This window comes from Mixophyes fleayi, chromosome 2 (genome assembly GCF_038048845.1).
Source record: "Mixophyes fleayi isolate aMixFle1 chromosome 2, aMixFle1.hap1, whole genome shotgun sequence".
NCBI classification, from domain to species: domain Eukaryota; kingdom Metazoa; phylum Chordata; class Amphibia; order Anura; family Limnodynastidae; genus Mixophyes; species Mixophyes fleayi.
Window position 1 is genome coordinate 59668040 of NC_134403.1, and position 18556 is coordinate 59686595.

General features: G+C 39.6%; 1 protein-coding gene across 2 annotated transcripts in view; it reads left to right on the forward strand.

Annotated features, from left to right (window-relative positions):
- The first annotated feature begins 5226 nt into the window (after positions 1-5226).
- Positions 5227-18556, forward strand: part of INTS6 (integrator complex subunit 6) — a 37724-nt gene continuing 24394 nt past the window's right edge. Inside the window, exons 1-3 of one of the 2 annotated variants that reach the window (XM_075199068.1) lie at positions 5227-5804; positions 5980-6057; positions 7487-7636. In XM_075199068.1, coding sequence (XP_075055169.1) covers positions 5694-5804; positions 5980-6057; positions 7487-7636 — 339 coding nt within the window. In that variant the 5' untranslated portion in view covers positions 5227-5693. Of the gene's footprint in view, positions 5848-5979; positions 6058-7486; positions 7637-18556 lie in introns of both variants that reach the window. The other variant, XM_075199069.1, reaches the window with a different exon arrangement.

Sequence of the window (18556 nt, forward strand, 5' to 3'; positions counted from 1 at the left end):
AACCTTTTGGCTTGTCGGTTTATTCTTTTTCGACTCTTTGTATCATTACTGGCTACTCTCTGTATACCGCATGATTTGCTGTACTGCCAGTATCCATACATCTTTGCTACCTGTGGTAAACATTTACTACTTTGAGTTTAAGTCCTGGGATACCTGTGAGAACATCTCTCTCTACGGGAAAGGCAGCTTGCAATAGGAAAAGATCTCTCTCTCTCTCTTGACCCGTTTTAAAAGTTTATCAAGGTCTGAGTGGGAGCCATAACAGCTGTATGACTGTCTCCATTATAGAGTCCTTGCCACCAGGACTAGTCTGAACACTAACTAGTAGCAAGCACTACTGCATCAGTGAGAAAACAGGAAAGTTCCATGTTTGTGCCTTTTATTGTCAATATGTGCAGAAATTACACTGCAATCAGAACACAGCAACTGGACGAAAAACAATGACACAGTTACATGTATCTTAGGTTGAGTCCTCACATGTTGCAGGTCTTCTCTCTGCCACAAGCCTTTCCACCCCCATTCATCTTCCATGGCAACTTTAATGGACTTAAACATTTTTTTAAACAATATTCAGCACAAAAGAACTTAGTTTATAACATAAATGCAGTCCTGTTATTTTACATACTTAAACATCACTGGAGGGAATTCAATTGGCTGTGTTATTCTAGGAATAACGTGGCCCGCACAGTATTACCATTATTACGGTAATTTTAAGACAGAATTTTGCTCACAGCTCACAGGGCTGCGAGCAAAAATCAACGTTAGTACAGAAATTTTAACAGCAACAGTGCACAGGCCGCGTTATTCGCGGGCCCATTGAGTTAATCAAGTTTTCATACATAAAATGAGATGAGCTTATTTTATTGTTTATCTTACTGCACGTAAGCACAAAAAAAATACAAAATGGTTTACATAATTTTACCATGCTGTCTATTGGAACTTTCAGTACTGGGTTAGCTCCACCCTTCATACAACTGTTAGGACAAAAACTAAAGTATTGATAATAAAAGCCCCCTCTAATACTCCACTCCCCCTTTTCACCCCCCTATATATTAAATAACCTCTTGTTAACAAAAAAAAAAAAAAAGGGCTGGGTTTTTGAAACATATAATGGACAATGGCCAGGTAAGTAAAATTACAGTAAATACTAAAACAATCACGGTAGCTAAGTGGATAGCACTTCTGCCTCATAGCATTTGGGTGATGAGTTCAATGCCCGACCATAACCCTATCTGTGTGGTGTTTGTATGTTCTCCCCGTGTTTGCGTGGGTTTCCTCCGAGTGCTCAGGATTCCTCCCACACTCCAAAAACATACTAGTAGGTCAATTGGCTGCTATCACATTGACCCTATTCTCTCTTTCTGTCTGTGTGTGTATGTTAGGGAATTTAGATTGTAAGCTCCAATGGGGCAGGGACTGATGTGAGTGAGTTCTCTGTACAGCACTGCGGAATTTGTGGCGCTATATAAATAAATAGTGATGATGATTATTTTCCTAACCAGCCATGGAACATTGGGATATACTTACCAATGAGAAGTAACACATACAATCAACTGCACAAATAACATTTGTCGCATTGGAAACAGAAAAAAAAGGACAATTGTGACCATAAAAGAAGTGCTTCTGTAATGAAAACCAAGCTTTTAGTGCATAAAAATATAGACCAAAAGGACAAAGATGTTCTTTGAAGACTAGAATGCCTGGAATGCCCAAGAGAGCAATCACCCAAGTTACATGCACATTTAAAATCGATCAGAACAGGGAGGGTCCTTTTCTTCCAACTCAAGAGAGCTGCAGGGAAATTTGCTTCAAGCATAGACCAAACTATGAAGCGAAATTTAAATTAAAGGTGACAATCTTCTACACTAAAGGTTTGTGTTTGGGGTGTTTATAAGCATGCTACTTTACATGGCAACAGTTACATCGTAATTTTTTTTTTTTTTATAGAAAAACCTAAATAAAATACAGCTTCTTTTTTTTTTCTCAAATGGGTCTTTGGTTGTAAGATTCACTTTAACCATAAAGGTGCCAATAAGTCAGATGTAACAACCTTTACGTATGGTGGCATTATTTCCCTTGAAACTGCAATGCTCTACTCATTTGGAATTAACACACAACAGAGGCAGACCTTTTTTGCAGAGCTTTCCTCAATTTAGAAATATTTAATTTTAATTCTATTCTACTGCTCCGCGGTCTTGGGTACTCAGAACAAGTATTGTTTTTTCTCAGTAACAATATGGTTATAATATAGTAATATTTAAGTTAACATTTTCAGTATGTTGTATACCATTTTACTTTGCGGTTTATAAGATTTTTCTTCTCTTCAGTATTTTGTTCAGTCTATAACCAGCCAAAAGGCCGAAATTTGTGGAAATGGTTGGAAAAATCGATGGCAATCCCACAACAATAAAAAATATGCTGGCACTGACAGAATATAAATTTGCATTAAAGCACCTAATTGCCTGTTGTGTGCATAACATGGGATGAGTTTAGATTCTAGCTTCTCGTAGTGACCCCATAAAAGTACACTGTGCAGACATTTGCTGGTCCATGTAAAATTGTGCATTGTGGTAAAAGTTAAAACATCACTTTACAGTCAAAACTAGTATGTATCTCCGCTTTATTACTTTCAATTTTTCTGTTTTCTCCTAAAATACTGCATGGTTAAGCCTCATATATGTCTTTAGAAATAATGAAAGCGAGAAGACATTTGGACTATTTTATATCACCATCATTTGTTTATATAGCACCAGTAATTCCTCATCGCTCTACAGAGAATATTTGTCATTCACATTAGTCCCTGTCCCATTGGAGCTTACGGTCTACATTCCCTAACACACACAGACTAGCGTTAATTTTTTCAGCAACCAATTAACCTACTGCAGTAAATACAAAAATGTCCAATTCATTACAGTAACAAGATAAAAGACAAGGGGGTTTATTAACTAAACTGCGGGTTTGAGGAAGTGGAGATGTTGCCTATAGCGACCAGATTCTAGTTATCATTTATTTAGTACATTCTACAAAATTGAGGAGAGGGAGACACACTAGGGTCAATTTTGATAGCAGCCAATTAACCTACTAGTATGTTTTTGAAGTGTGGGAGGAAACTAGTGCACCCGGAAGAAACCCATGCAAACACAGGAACAAACTCCAAAACCATACAAACTCCACACATATAAGGCCATGATCAGGAATTGAACTCATGTCCACAGCACTGTGAGGCAGAAGTGCTAAACACTTAGCCACCATGATGCCCGTGGGATAGTTACTGACCCAAAACATAACTGAACTAACTTGTTCATGATTAAGGAAATCCTGAAAAGATGAACTGTTGGCAACTCTTTAGCCTGAAGTGCTCAAACCCAGTTCTTAACTGTAAATATTAGCCAGTGACTAAAACCAGATAGTGACATATCAACTGTGGAAAAAAAAAATATACATTGTATAATAATACAATGTAATGTTGTTTTTAATAGGATTCTGCACACCAACCAATAACTTGAAACACACAAGATGGATTACAAACTTTGTAAATTATTTTAAAGTGGATAATAAGCAGCACGGTGGTTACCACATCTGCCTCGCAGAACTGGGGACATTGCAGACCAGGGCCTTGTCTGTGCAGACTTTATATATTCTCCTCGTGTTTGCATGGGTTTCTTTTGGGTGCTCCAGTTTCCTCCCAGACTCCAAAATACATACTGGCAGCTTAATTGGCTGCTGTAAATATAACCAGTCTGTATGTTTGGGACTTTAAACTGTAAGCTCCAATGGGACAGGGACTGATGTGAATGACAAAAACAGTCTCTGTACAGCGCTGCAGAAATAAATGGTGATGATGATAATGGTTTTAAAATCTGGCAGGACAACTACTATCAAAGGGTAACCTAGCTACTACATTAATTTATGATACATATAAATGTCATTGATTGCAACCTAAACTTTCTGGCTACTAAACAAAAAACAATTCCATATACATTGTCAGAAGCAATATATTTCAACATTAAGGTATATACCATGATAGATGTGTACTGAAGAGCATACATGACTGTGAAAAGTTTTTAGGCAAACATGACCTCAGACTTGGGTGGGGTTTGATATTCTGTCTGGTGTCACTGCCTATTCAACAATAGCTTACACTAATAACCCACACATTTATTTGTGCCGATTTAAGACATTACACACTGGTGTCCCTGATTTACTGTATCTCTGAACAGCAAGAACACACAAATATATTTAGCAAGGACGATTATTTTCTTAGCAGTTCCTGAGAACCCCCCTTTTATTTGCTCCTCACCGCCAAAGTGTAAAAGTGATACTGAGGAAATGTGGCATCTACAGAGGAAGCCAGGCAGATAAAGCTCTAGTTTAACCATCTATCTTCCACATGCACTGTGCAGTTGTATCTAGAGCACGTATAGGCATACTGTGGGATTACCAAATGTGGACACATAAGACACCTGCATACACTACCAGCATATGTAGCTTGTCCTGACCTGATATAATGCTCGCTGCTGAATGATATAAATAAGAGCAGAGACCACGTGACTAGCAGCCTGCTGTCTATGGGCCCCGTCAGTTCTCTCAGGAGTGTATGACACGCAGTGCAGCCCGTTTATATTTCTTATCCGATGTATTTACCACCAGGGACCGCCGACACCCCCTCCCTTACTAAGCCGACACCTATTAGCGGTCGAGAGATGACTGACTATTGCAGTACAACTCTATATAAACAACCCATCAAGCACGACCGTGAGGTAGACAGGTCAATGACACCGAGTAACTGACATTGATTCGTGGTCAATGACATAGGAAATATCTAAAATAATATTTTATCCTATCACAATATAACACTGATATTAGACGTCCTTAGTGTGATAACCGTGTTGTCCGAGTACACACAGCTGTACTATACTTCCGTTCTCATCACTGTTCTGCTGACGACTGAGAGAAAATGACCAACGACGACGCCCGTTAAAGAAAAGAGCGCTCCCCTCTCACGCGCGCCCACGTGAGGAAACCTCCCGCCCAATCATGCTTATGCTCGCGCTCCGCTCCTCCCCCCTCAAGAGCGTGCTTAACACATTGGCTGCCAGGTAGACCCGCTTCTTCGTGTTGCATCGCCCAGCTCTGCCGGCAACCAATGCGTTAACAAGCGACTGACTTGCCACAAAACCAAGCCACGCCGTTCCCGTCTGCTGCTAAATATGCTAAATAGATGCGACTCGCCGGCCAATAGGTGCGGCGCGTCCTCGGTCACGTGGCTAGGTGACGGCTTCACACTAGGAACCCTGAAACCCCTCCTGCTTCCCTTAAAAGCTGCGAGTGCGAAAGGAAGCGCTCAGTAGAGGGAGACAGAGCCTGCGAGAGGGAACTAGTGCTGAACTCATTCAAACTTCTGTCACATCCACGGGGGCATAAACAACCCAGTCCCTGCACCCCATACAGCCCACAAACATCACACTAAGCCATAGGCGAGACAGGGGGGGTCCAAACCGAGTATAAGAGTCCGCCACTGTCAATAACTCTGTAACCAGCCTCTTTGTAGAGCTGGAGGCCACAAGCTGTCACACAAAGAGGACATGAGGCTGTGGAGGAGACACGTTTGGTAGTGTCAGGGTGGTATCCCACACGTCCAGACCCTGCTGATCTCTGGGCCAGGTGAATGGGACTGTACGTGTAGCAGCACTATGCCCATTTTACTCTTCCTGCTAGATACGTCCGCTTCCATGAACCAGCGCACCCACCTGGGCACTACCTACCTGGACATAGCTAAAGGCGCTGTAGAGACTTTCATGAAGGTATAGTACTCTGCCAGTGAGCAGCTCCCCCTTCGCTCTGGAGGTGAGAGTGCAAGAACTCCCCTGACACCTTACAGGCTCTCCCAGCACGTCCTGGGTCTGGCTGCTGCTTCTCTCAGTGTCTGCTGCAGCTCCTATCCCTTCCCTCTACTCATCCCATCTCTCTGTTTCCCAGCTTAGATCTCGGGATCCTGCCAGCAGAGGAGACAGGTACATGCTGGTCACTCTGGAGGAGCCTCCTTATGGGATCAAGGTAAAGATGCCCTCACCACTGCTTCCTGCAGCCGCCCTCTCTGTGCTGTCACCCTCCTGTGCTGTGCCAGGGTCAGCTCTGGCATGCAGCAGCTCCTCTGGGTTAGCAGACACATTTAGGAGCTGACAGGAACATGGCCGACATCCCCCGCCTTACCCCCCCCCCCCTTTCAACCCAGCTCAGCAGCAATGAACTGTGGGAGATGAGGATTCAAGTTAAAAGTGACATTCCCAAAGGGAGTTTGCATTACGCGGCACAGGCCCTGGAGTACCAGCACTGATGTTTCTATGAGACGCTGTTGGTCCCAAGTCCCTCACTGTACACTAAAGATTGTGCTGTAGCTTTTGAATAACATAATCTCTCATAAATCATTGCAGTCATCTCACCCCAGAATTTGCAATCTGTTTATTACTTTTATTATTATAGAATTTAGTTTGTGAAGTGTTAAATTAGTGAACATATGTATAAACCTCTTTTTTTTTTTTTGATCTCCCTGTTCCAGCATTTTTGAGCAATCTTGGACTTTTTAAAATGTTCTGTATGTGGCATTTTAACGCAGTAGATTAGTGTAGCGTTATGATCATAAATGATGGTGTCTTGTGGGTTTTCTGTTTTGCTGCTAATCACTTGTCCACGAAGGTATCAATTTTAATGACGAAGGACTTGTGACAGCTCTGACTTAGAAAAGTGGTTGGTCACTTAGTGTGGCACCTTGTTAGTGGTCACCCCTTAAAATTGGTGTTCTTTTCCCATATCAATGAAATATAAACATTTCATTGACAGTTTGTACCGGTTTCATGCCTGCGGAGAAATCTGGAGGTTTTGAATTTATTGCAGACAATTAAATGTCATGAATATAGTGCTTAATTGGACAGGTGCTGCATACATGTCACACATTGTTGTGTTTGGGTGTTTTTTTGTTGTTCTTTAAACTCCCGGCAGCCCAAGTTTTCCAACATTATAACCTGGCGTTCTCTAGATTTTTTGCCAGGCTTAAAGATTACTTAGATGGTGTTGCTAACTAATGTGTGGGTTGTGGAGGGCATTGCTGCCAATCTGGTACACAGGGCACTCTACTAAAATGGACACAGGCTAAAACCATTTTTTTTAACATAAATATTTTATGTCCTGAAATGCAAGCAATTTTATTTAGTGTTCTGAAGCAGCGTGATGGTAAGCCATGCAATAGCATAGCGGTCCACTGAAATCTACGTTGAAATTAGTCCTTTTGGGAGTTTTGTTTTTCTCTGGGATCTTAATATTTAGCAAACAGTTAATAACTATGCAAAAGGATAGAAATATGACTTTAAAAATGAAAGAAAAAAAAAAAAAAGTAATTTAGTACTTTGACTGTAAGCACTTTAAGGTTTTTGGTTAAGCAAATGTTTTGAAGCGTTTGAAGAATATGTAATCTTTACTCTCTTCACAGGCTGGATGGAAGGAAAATCATGCTACCTTTATGAACGAGTTAAAAAATCTTCAAGCTGTTGGACTCACCACTCTTGGCCAATCCCTAAGGACAGCCTTTGATTTGTTAAACTTAAATAGATTAGTAACTGGCATAGACAACTATGGACAGGTAGGTTGCCATATGGAAGGAAAAAAAAGTTCCCTCCAGTCATGATTTTATCTCTCTTCAGTGTTTACATATAACCTCTTTTTTTTTTTTTTTTTTTTTTTTTTTTAACCAGCTGAGTAACTAAACACAGCTATAATTTAAGAAGGGTACTTCATATAAAACATCTTTTCTCTGGGTAAAATGTTCTCAAAATCCTGGGAGGAAGGTAACGATCTCTCAGTCTCAACAGATGCAACAGTGGGTGCTATGTAGTGCACACTATAGAATCAGAATCCCCTCGTTTAGTTCTGTTTTCACTGTAAATACATTAACACTACAGTTTTTGTTTTTTAAAAATCAGAAGGTAATGAGGTGTGTCTGTATTATACATACTAGAAGTGCTACTGGAGCTTACCCTTGGATATCCTGTTAACTTCAATGGCTGTTCAGAGTTTGGACAAGTGTCATCAGTTTCTAAAGGCTTTATTTATTTTGCATCAGTCGCTGGTGAGATCATCAATGATGGTATGAATGCTGGTTAATGGAGTACTCTTATTTTCCGCTGCCTAAGGCTAATATTGCTTATGGGAATAGTCATATAGCCAGGGCCATAAATTGTTTTTTTGTTTTGTCAACACAAGGAGCCCAGGCTCTTAGGGGGTAATTGAATTGTATATAAAAAAAAAAAAAAAAAAAAAAAATCTGCGCAAGGTGCTTAGAACTGGCGCAAGACAACTTGTGCGACTCCAAACCCAATAGAGATGCAAGTAAAAATGTGTGATTACGTTGTTCCTCAGAACATCGCGGCCAATTGAATCTGCCCCTTATTTTCATTGAGAACAAAGCAGTCCTAACATTACTGCTTGCTTAATATATGTAGAAAGAGTAACTATACTGTGGACATTGGCATTTATTATGCCATTATGAGAAATATGTATGCATTCTTGGGAGTCTCTTTACTGCAAAAAAATGATTCATTGTAATGACTAAACCCCAGAGTCCACAGTGCATATGGAGACCAGTATAATTTATGGGGCACCGAATAGTGACAAGGCACAGTATAAGACATTGGAGAGCTGTTTAGTTTCGTGAGCAAAATGTAGTGTCAAAAGCCAAATTTTGTCCTAGCATTTATATTACAGTAACAAGCTGTTTGTGCAGTAAGGTTTTGGGGCTCTATATAACTTGGTAGTTACACCCTTGGTTTCTATATGTTAAAGTGCAACCAGTCTGATATTGCTTAGTTCGTTTGGTTTTGTAGGAGTGTAGACTAATATTTTTATATTTAAAATGTAATCCCTTGCACCAAATTGGAGAGTGTTTACCAAAATTGGTACACAGGAACAGGTGCTGCGAGCCAGGGCTGAATAATACAGATAGCTATGGTGACTAAAGTGTAAACAGAACAAGGTCTTCTATGCATGTCATCTTTTATGTGCCATGCGTTTGCTGGGACTTTGTTTCATCTCACTGCATCAGCAGGGATAAACTGGCATTGGTTCCTGACGTCTACAACTTGGACACAAGAAAGGTTCTGCTTTGCTCACTGCCGGAGCAGCATTTCTATAAGGAACCGCTGGTCAGGATCCTATGGGGTATATTTACTAAACTGTGGGTTTGAAAAAGTGGAGATGTTGCCTATAGCAACCAATCAGATTCTCACCATCACGTATTTACTACATTCTGCAAAATGACAGCTAGGATCTGATTGGTTGCTATAGGCAACATCTACATTTTTTTCAAACCAGCAGTTTAGTAAATATACCCCTATGTCTTGACAAGGAATACGGCAGTGAAGGTCAGACTGCATTAATGACATTGTTTTAGAATACTGTTCTTGGGAATTGCAATTGCCAGGAGTCTGTGCCAGCAAGTGGCTGCTACATGCAAAGGGGAGGCCAAGACTGGTATGATGTGTATTAGGAGTACAGTTAGGCTGATATTTAGTGTTTGATTTGTTGCAGGCCGTTCCATGCAGAGCCCTGCCGTGCATAAATTGATGGGTAGTTTTGTTTAGTGTATAGTTTAGGAAGCTGTATGCCACTTATTGTAGAGCAGTTTACAAAGATATAACAAGCATCTGGTTGTAATGGGTCACAGCAGCCGTTCCTGGTGTGCTATTATTCATATTCATCCCTTCAGAATCACTGTCAATATATGTCCTACAATGAAGAGTGGAACGGCTTCTTACTAGTAGGGATATGCAACATGAACACTGACCATCAAAGAGAAATATATGTAAAAACCAGCATGACTGAGAGTATTCTATACACATTTATTTTTAAAAACCACGCAGTAACCTTAGCAAACACCTTTAGAACACTGCCCAGCACCTGGAGTAATAGGGAGGTGATAAGTCTTCTACTGAAATCTTTTGCAAACTAGAGTACTATTTAACCCACTTTTCACATCGCTAGGATCACTTCAATATCACAAATCTGCCTTTTTGTTTTTTTTTTTTAATATACAGTAAGGACTATCCCTTGGTTAACCTCTAGTTAATAACAAATGACCATTGGGAATACCTGTACTGATCTAGCTATTCAAGGTGTATGTATTACTCTTACTGTCCTTGGAATATATTTGCTGACTCCTTGAATATATTTAAACATTTCTGTAGTTAGGGAAGTACAGATGTTATGTGACTTCCTGAGACAATGCAACAATGTCAACACAGTGCCTACTTCAGGGTTACATTTAAAGGGAGGAATGTTTGTAGGTTGCTGGCCTCAAGGCACTGTGCAAGGGCGCACGCAGGATTGTCAGGGGGGGGTTTCCCCCGACTCCCTCTCAAAAAAAGCACTGTCCTATACAGCAGCCGCTGCGCTGTCAAAGAAGGTGCCGCGGACACTTCTTTGACAGCGCCACGGCTGCTGTATAGGACAGTGCCGCTATGGTGGCCACTTGGTTAGCGCAGTGGGGGGGTTTCTGGAGACTCAGAAACCCCCCCTGCGTGCGCCACTGCTGCGTGCGCCACTGCTGTGTATGGTATTGTTTGGGTGAAATAAGGTAGGTTAAAGCTTTGTATATATTTTCCTTATTGGTTACTCGTAAAACAAAGGTTTGATTAAAAAAAATTCAAGTACAGAACTTAAATGACTGCTTTTGTAACTTGGTATGAAAATTAACTTGTATTACATATTTCATTTCATCTGCCTCCGTAAACCAGTGAAAATCGCCTCCATTGCAGCTTTGTTTTTGCACAGAAAAAACAAATTGACATCTCTTCTATGTCACCTTCTAAGCTTAAACGAATCTGTATTTGTGAGATCTCAGTACTGTTTTGTTCTTGGCCTTTTATGCCAGTGATTTAGCAAAACAATGTGTACATTAAAAACATACATACTTTGCGGTCAAGGTGCATGTATTAGAAGGCTCTGTAAGCCTCATAAGGTACATCTTTTGCTTTTAAAGCTTTTATTTTCTGCCCTTAACTAAGATGGATATTGTACAGCTTCCTCTTAGATGCTGATGACTGATTAGTAACTTGCAACTTTAGCTGTCACTTGTAACCAGTAATCTTGCTATCAGTTAATCTGCTAGTCAATCAAATAAGTAACCTTTTTAGTAGCTTTGCAGAGTTGTTTTTTTCCCTCTTGATTTTTACACATGCAGGATCCAAACTTTGAATATATTACGTTAATATTAATCTTTTTTTTTTTTAATGGCCTGCACTAGCCTGTAAAACACATTCTTCAATACAATGTGGATTTATTTATTTTTTTTGCTGCATTTTCCATTATAATATTTCAGATGGTGTAGAGATTGTTCCATTGCTTATAGGTAAGCTAGGGACTGACCGATGGACAAGAGGGGTTAATTTTAAGGACAGGTGACAACATACTGCAAGAGTGCAGACGCTGGGGACAAACCCTGCTGGAAATACCCGTCATGGGTTAGAAGTGGAATTATCCAGGGCGGAGATGTTCTGTTTTATGCAAATGTTCTCGTTTGTATGAACAGTGATCAACTACCCTGTCATTGGGGGTTTCTTCCTTCAGATGTCTGATTTTGGGATTTCTCATGTCCTGCATCTTTGTCAGCAATGCCTTTATATTGGATGGGTTTTGTTACCATGTGATATTAGATATCTGATATAAATGCATGCCTGAGAAGGTGATCGCAGAGCTGTACCAGAGCATTGCGTTAGCTGCAGGAGGTCGTTCACAAGACAGTAAAGTGGAAACCTATTTTCTTGGAATGAATTTCATTCTAAACACATAGTATCTAGATGAATGACATTTTGGTGTCCCTCTGATCTGGATGAAAATATATGTCTGGTGCACAATCAAGCATTGGACACCCCTTCCTTAGCTTTGTAGAACTGAAAACAGTTTTCTACTTTTATTGAAAGGTTTTTAAACACTTTTTTTTTTTTTTTTCTTTTTTTTAAAGTTTTATGGTAGATCGGTGAATGTTCTGGGTTTTGTTGCACATATAACCTCACTTCAGTAGTCCTTCCACTAAGGATGATATACATTGCTACTGCTACTGCTTTTGTATTCGGTGTAAGGAATTGTGCAGCAAAATGTTCACATCTTTAGATATTTGAACCTGCTTTTTGGTAACATGTATTTCATTTGCTATTAATATGTATTCCTAACAGCAAATGGAAACAAGGAAAATTGGTGGTGGTTCATTTCGATTTTGGCTATTTTGTGTGAATGATTTCTCTCTTTGAGGGGGAGTGGGGGGCTGCTAGGAACTTGTCTTAGAGGTTCCTTATGTCAACGGCGTGTAGGAAAATGCTGAGCTGCTAATGTTCATTGTAGCAACTAGAATTGAACACCCTATTTAAACACTGACCAAGGATTACACTACACATGCCTTCAAAAAGCACCTAGTGTTGTGTAATTCATCAGTGCACCATCGCTTATATTGGACTATATCAGCTTGTTTTGCATTAGACTTGACTTTAAAGTAATACAGATGTGCTTGTTTTTTTTTTTTTTCTTAGACTGCAGTTTTGTTTATTTTTTTTCTGTAGTAACTACATGTCTTGCATTTTTTTGGGCTTTTGATATGAATGTCCTTTTTATTTCTGTAGCTTCAGCCACTAGGTGGCTTATCTTTCAGTTTCAGTTTTTCCAAACACTACTGTGAGAATTGTCCTCTTACATTCTCTACATTCTGTTGCAGGTGTTAATGTTTCGTTTTTACTATTCACATAAGTTAATGTATATAGAAATGCAGGCATAAATAAGAATGCACAGTTCTACTTGTTACTTACTGTATTATTCTAGCTGTGCCATTGTTAGTGTAAGAACACAATTCCAAATGATTATAGTAACATTTTGTTGCCCTTTTTACACTCGGACTCTTAGCACTGTGCCTAGCATTGCCTACAGAGAAGGAGTAGATCAGCAATGTTGCCTCCTCCCCCACTGAAACGCACACTACCACCATTGCTCCTCACTAGGCCTATACCCACTACCCCTCTGTGATTATACCAATTGAATTCATATTTATTGTTTACAGCCAAGTGATCACAACCTACAGTTTGGAATGATTTGTGTTGATTTAGACTGAAGAAAGTTCTGTTTAGTGTCTGGAAAGGTTCCGTCGCCTCTGAAAATGGATTCTGTGCTGCTCAGTGTAGTAACTGGTTGCAAGAGTCTCATCCACCAGATCTTAGTTCTCACAGATTAATAGTTACAGCTGGCTTTAAAGCATCAGTGTGTCTAGGTAGGGTGCATTACTGTAACTTGGACTTGTGCAGGGTATTTTAGATCCTTCATCACAAAGACCACACCTCCCTTAACTACTTTACTGAGGCATTGTCTGCGTATACTAGTTTTGGTTCTGTAAGAAAGCACTCCTTCTTTAAAGCTGGATGGACCCATTGGTGTGTCTGCATCTTCTGCTGTACCTTTAACCATATTTGGTTCAGTGCTTTTAATTGCTGCAGCCTCCACTTTACTCACCCTCCTCTGTGCCTAATGTAATATTTCATTACAAGCCAAACTCAAATGATTGAAAACTGCTTTAGCCCAAAAGTCTTAATAATTTGGTGAAATTAAGATGAATTTTAACTTCACTCTGGAATTGTTGACTACGTAAACATGCACAATCCTTAGCCCTTGACATGTTAGTATGTGATATACATTTGCCTCTCCGTACAGACCTGCCAAAAATATCGCTGGATTATGATAATTATAATGATTCTGTGCTGTTATTATAAACTGCTCTGCTGCCCTAACCTGTTCTTCAGGTTTTGTTATTGTAGATAAAGTGCTTGTAATTCCAAATACATTTCCATCAAAATAGTGTCTATTGGTGACATTATTTTTTTTTTTTTTAGCCTTCTAAAGAGTACCAAGAAAAACTTTTTAAAAATAAAAACACAGAGGGGTGATGGATGGGCAAAGGAAGTGTTACCATTTACAAAACTGCTACATTTAGGTATGGGTGTATACAGCACATTAAAAATACAACTTGTATATTTACACATAGTTAGGGAACAGGAGAGCATTCATCAGGGAAATCTAATCGGACCTGCTAAATCTTGTAAAACTTGGCAGGACAGCACAGGTTCTGAAATGTCTGTTTATAGTGGTAGAGACTGCTATTCACTAAACTTGTCCAATATAAAGTGGTAGAGGGGTCTTTCCATGTACAGGATAAGGCCCTCCTTGCATAGAACAGAATGTTTTAGAAGACTTGTGCATGACTAGTTCTAACGAAGTCATTAATCAAACCCAGGAGGCAAATCTGAATTTGGATTAGGGAAAGTTTAAGTTGGGCGTAAATGGATTGACATAAGAAACCATTATTCGCTAGTCTCTACAATCGGCCATCTGCAGAACTATGGAAGACACAAGTGTCTTCTTCTAGTCACCCAACCTCCTCTATAAGTGACCCAAGTTAAATATGGCCCCAGAATCTTAGATGTATGCCAATAAGTCTCCTGTATAGAGTAAGACACCTCCATCTTAGCCCCAGTATTTTATCTCCATAAAAATAGGCAGTGGCTTAATGGCAAGAGGAAACAATGGGAGTGAGGACCTTCCTGCTTGGTGCATCTACCCACAAGGTATGGGGCAGAAGAGATTGGTAAGGGAGCTGGACCTAACTTATGAGTTGGGCTGAAGCGAATGTGCTCTAGGACTGCTCATCGGTAGTACAGTGTGATCTGTAAATTTAGAAAATGTGGATTCTAATGTATGACCCAGTATAAATAATTTATTCAATACTAATATTTACATGACTACAGATGTTTAGTGCAGGAGTTTGGATCATTAACTGGAGATTAGTTAGCTGTACATATGTAGCACTTTCCTGTCACTAATTGAAGGCTGCAGAGCATTTATTGTCCTGATTAAAATATATATATATTTTATTCTAGTAGCACAATGGCTAGCATTGCTGCAGTCAAGGCTTGGATTCACTTAGGAGTTTGTATGTTCTCCCTGTGTTTGTGATGTTTTACTCCGGGTAACCCAATTTCCTCCCACAGTCCTACAGTGTACTGGTAAGTTAATTGGCTTCTGATAAATATGGACCTGTGTTTGTGTTGGGGAATTAAGACTGAGCTACAATGTGGCAGGAGGGACTGTTGTGAATGACCTAAGGTGCCCAAAATGGCTGTCACCCTCTGCAGCAGTGTAAATTGTTTTGAATCCTGTTGGGAGAAAGGTGCTATATCATATTTTCTTATTTTGGAGCAATTCATAAATTGTTGTCCATTGGAGAACCGCCTGGGATCTTCTTAGCAGGTAAACTTTACATGGCATCTTCAATTTCTTCTACACAAGAGGTCTCCTCCAAACAATGCTTCTGGAAGAGAGTTAGGGTGACAAATGATCACCAGAGTAAAGGTCCTTGGTTGTGTAAGTGTTTATTTTTTAAACAAAATGAGATGGTCAGTTAATTATAATTTGCTTGCTCCTCACTTGATTGGGTTCATGTTATGAATTTGATGGACTCCTATATAGTGTATAAATAGTAGTTCCCTTTCAAGGGTCACTAGGTAGACTCATCTGAACTTGTGTATAGATGTCACTTCTTTCCTCTGTAAAACAGTCAATATGAAAGTTCCTACCTGTATTGGTAAGTATGAAGAGAAATTAGGTAATATCCATAATTTGCCAAAACTTCTGCCCATAGTTTGTTGCCCTATGTTCACCAGAGGCCACAGTGGAGGCCTCCATTTTGTGGGCTCTACCATTGTGCAAACAATCTCTTTTCTGATGGAACTGAGGCATTTTCTGTCTAATATTCATGAGTCCTGACTTGTATGTATTCCTAGTGATAGACTGTACTCTCATTTTCCACAGTCTGTGGCTGACAAGTCCATTAAAGAGGACTTTAAAATAATGATCTGTTGATCGCTAGGGGAGTCTTTTGTTTAACTTTACTGCACTTACTCCAAATGCTGGACAGGCCCAAAAGAGAACAAGCTGCATATATGGTCCATCTAGCATTTGTAGAAAGTACAGTAAGTATACCCAAGTTCCTCATCCTGATCAATAGATCATTGTGATATCTGCTTAAGCTGTGTCTCTTCCTGTGAAAGCAGAGCAGGCTTATCACATGTGCATGTACAATATACATTTTGGGAATGCTTTGCTGTTAGGTGCATGCATTTATTGTGTAGTGTGCAAATCTACTATATTCCCCCAAATTGCATAACTGTTCATGAATTAATTTCTGTTGTATTTCAAATGCTTTTTATCGGCCTATACAGCTGTTGGAGCAGCTTTGCCACTTGACCAGCGGTCTTATAGATGAGGTTCTTCAAGGAGAGCCTGTGCATAGACAGTCATGCACTAACTGTAAATCTTGTGATTATCTAGGTCAATGTTGGGCATGTGCAGCCCTACTAAATGGCCTCACATTGGCCATAATTTCTGCCCTAAAACACCTGCACCCACTTGCCTACCTGCTCCAAAATTTAACTACATGCCATTCAGTTCTGCCACTTGCTACAAAATAGTCCCACATGCCCTCATAACCACAGTTGTCCCATAATGCCCACACAGCCATAGCCTGCAGAGGAAGAATGGAGAGCTCATGGTACAGAATACATTGCACTAACTCCTCTTCATTATTATTATTATTATTATTATTATTATTATTATTATTTATTTATATAGCACCAATAGTCTGCAGAGCTGTGCAGAGAACTCATTCATATCAGTCCCTGCCCCATTGGGGCTTAGTCTAAATTCAGTAACACACACACATGTCAATTTGTTAGCAGCCAATTAACCTACCAGTATGTTTTTTTGGAGTGTGGAAGGAAACCGGAGCACCCAGAGGAAACCCACGCAAGCACAGGGAGAACATACAAACTCCTCACGGGTAAGGCCATGGTCAGGAATTGAACTCATGACCCCAGTGCTGTAAGGCAGAAGTGCTAACCATTTAGCCACCGTGCTGCCCCAGGCAGATCGAGATCGGCCAGCTGGGGGCCGCAAGGCTCTGCAGACTTGTCCACTTTCTGCGATCTTGTGACCTCACTAGACTAGTTAAATGTTCAGCCATGATCTTGTGAATAATTTTTCCACCAAAATGTCTTTAGGTGATGAATATACTTGAAGCAGTTGGATAACGTGGTTGACCATTTTTGCTTTTACTTGTTTTGTCTCTGCATTTCTCAGCAAAACAAAGTATCTTTCTGAAAATGTTGATGTATATCTGATAACCTGTGCTACTACAGCTGAGTGATGCATTAATTAAAAAATATTTATATTACAGTGCATATTCCCATTAATATCCCTTAACATTTCTGGGGAAAAATATGGACTATATATGTGATGAATCACCTACTGTAAAATGATATAAATGTTGGCAGCAACTGAGGTTTTATGACTATATAAAGGCATAAGTCTGTAAGCATTCCTCTTATAAAGGTCCCACAGTAGGGGGTGCATTCCTTATACAGAGGACCACTGAGGTAATGATGGGGCTTGCCAATACTAAGCAATATCTTCAGAACTCTGGTATTTACAGGAGCTTATACATATATGAACATCGCATGTATTATAAAGCTGTTTTGCACATTGACCATGTCACTACAAAGCACATTCTTTTGCATTTTGTCAGCTGATTTCCTACCTCTAAGTACACTTGTACAAACTGGTGCGCATGAAATGGTGCAACTAATCCAGTTGAAAGTGCTATTTTTCTAGTAGGGTACAAAAGGAAAGCAAACATGTAGCAGCCATTGGCTGCAGAAGTTTTCTATGGATCAGTTTTCATAATTGTCCCCATGTGTATATATGGAATTTTCAGAAGAGCAAAATCATTTCTATAAACAGCTTCTCCTTTATGTCAATATGTTTCCTCTTTTAGACAGTTTTTTTTTTTATTATTATTATTGAAGTAACATGTTCCATTATGGAGCACTTTCAAAATGATTTGTGGCACAAGCATTTGGGAATTCTTTCTCTAAAAATGGACAGAATCAGCAAGCAGAAAATGTGCTTTTTGCATTTGACAAAATATATACTTAAAAAATCAAGAGCATAAGCTAATCTTCCTCCATCTCCCCCTTTCAATTAGTCTCCTAAACTACTCTATTTCCACATGCTATACTTAAAAGGTCTAGATATGTAAATATATTAAAAATAATGCAATCTTGATTTTCAACATTTTGAATTTATATGGTCATAGAACATGACAGTATCCTTGCAAAATATATCATTTTTAGTTTGAGACTGCAAGTGACCACTTTCACTGCCGTCTATGAAGTCGAGCTGTTTGCCGAAATGTATGCTGTAGACAGCGGCTGCAATTGCAAGCTAGAAAATGTGTTTTATTACACGGGAGAAAATATCATGCATTTATTTTTCCCAGAAAAAAATTACAGTCCAGTCGGATTTTATTTAGTGACATTTGAAAGCTTCAAAACCCGTTTCACTAAATTCGTATATATTCAACTTTTGGACATAATTCATAGATTCTGCATTGAAAAGTGTTCTCTAGGATAAGCAAATA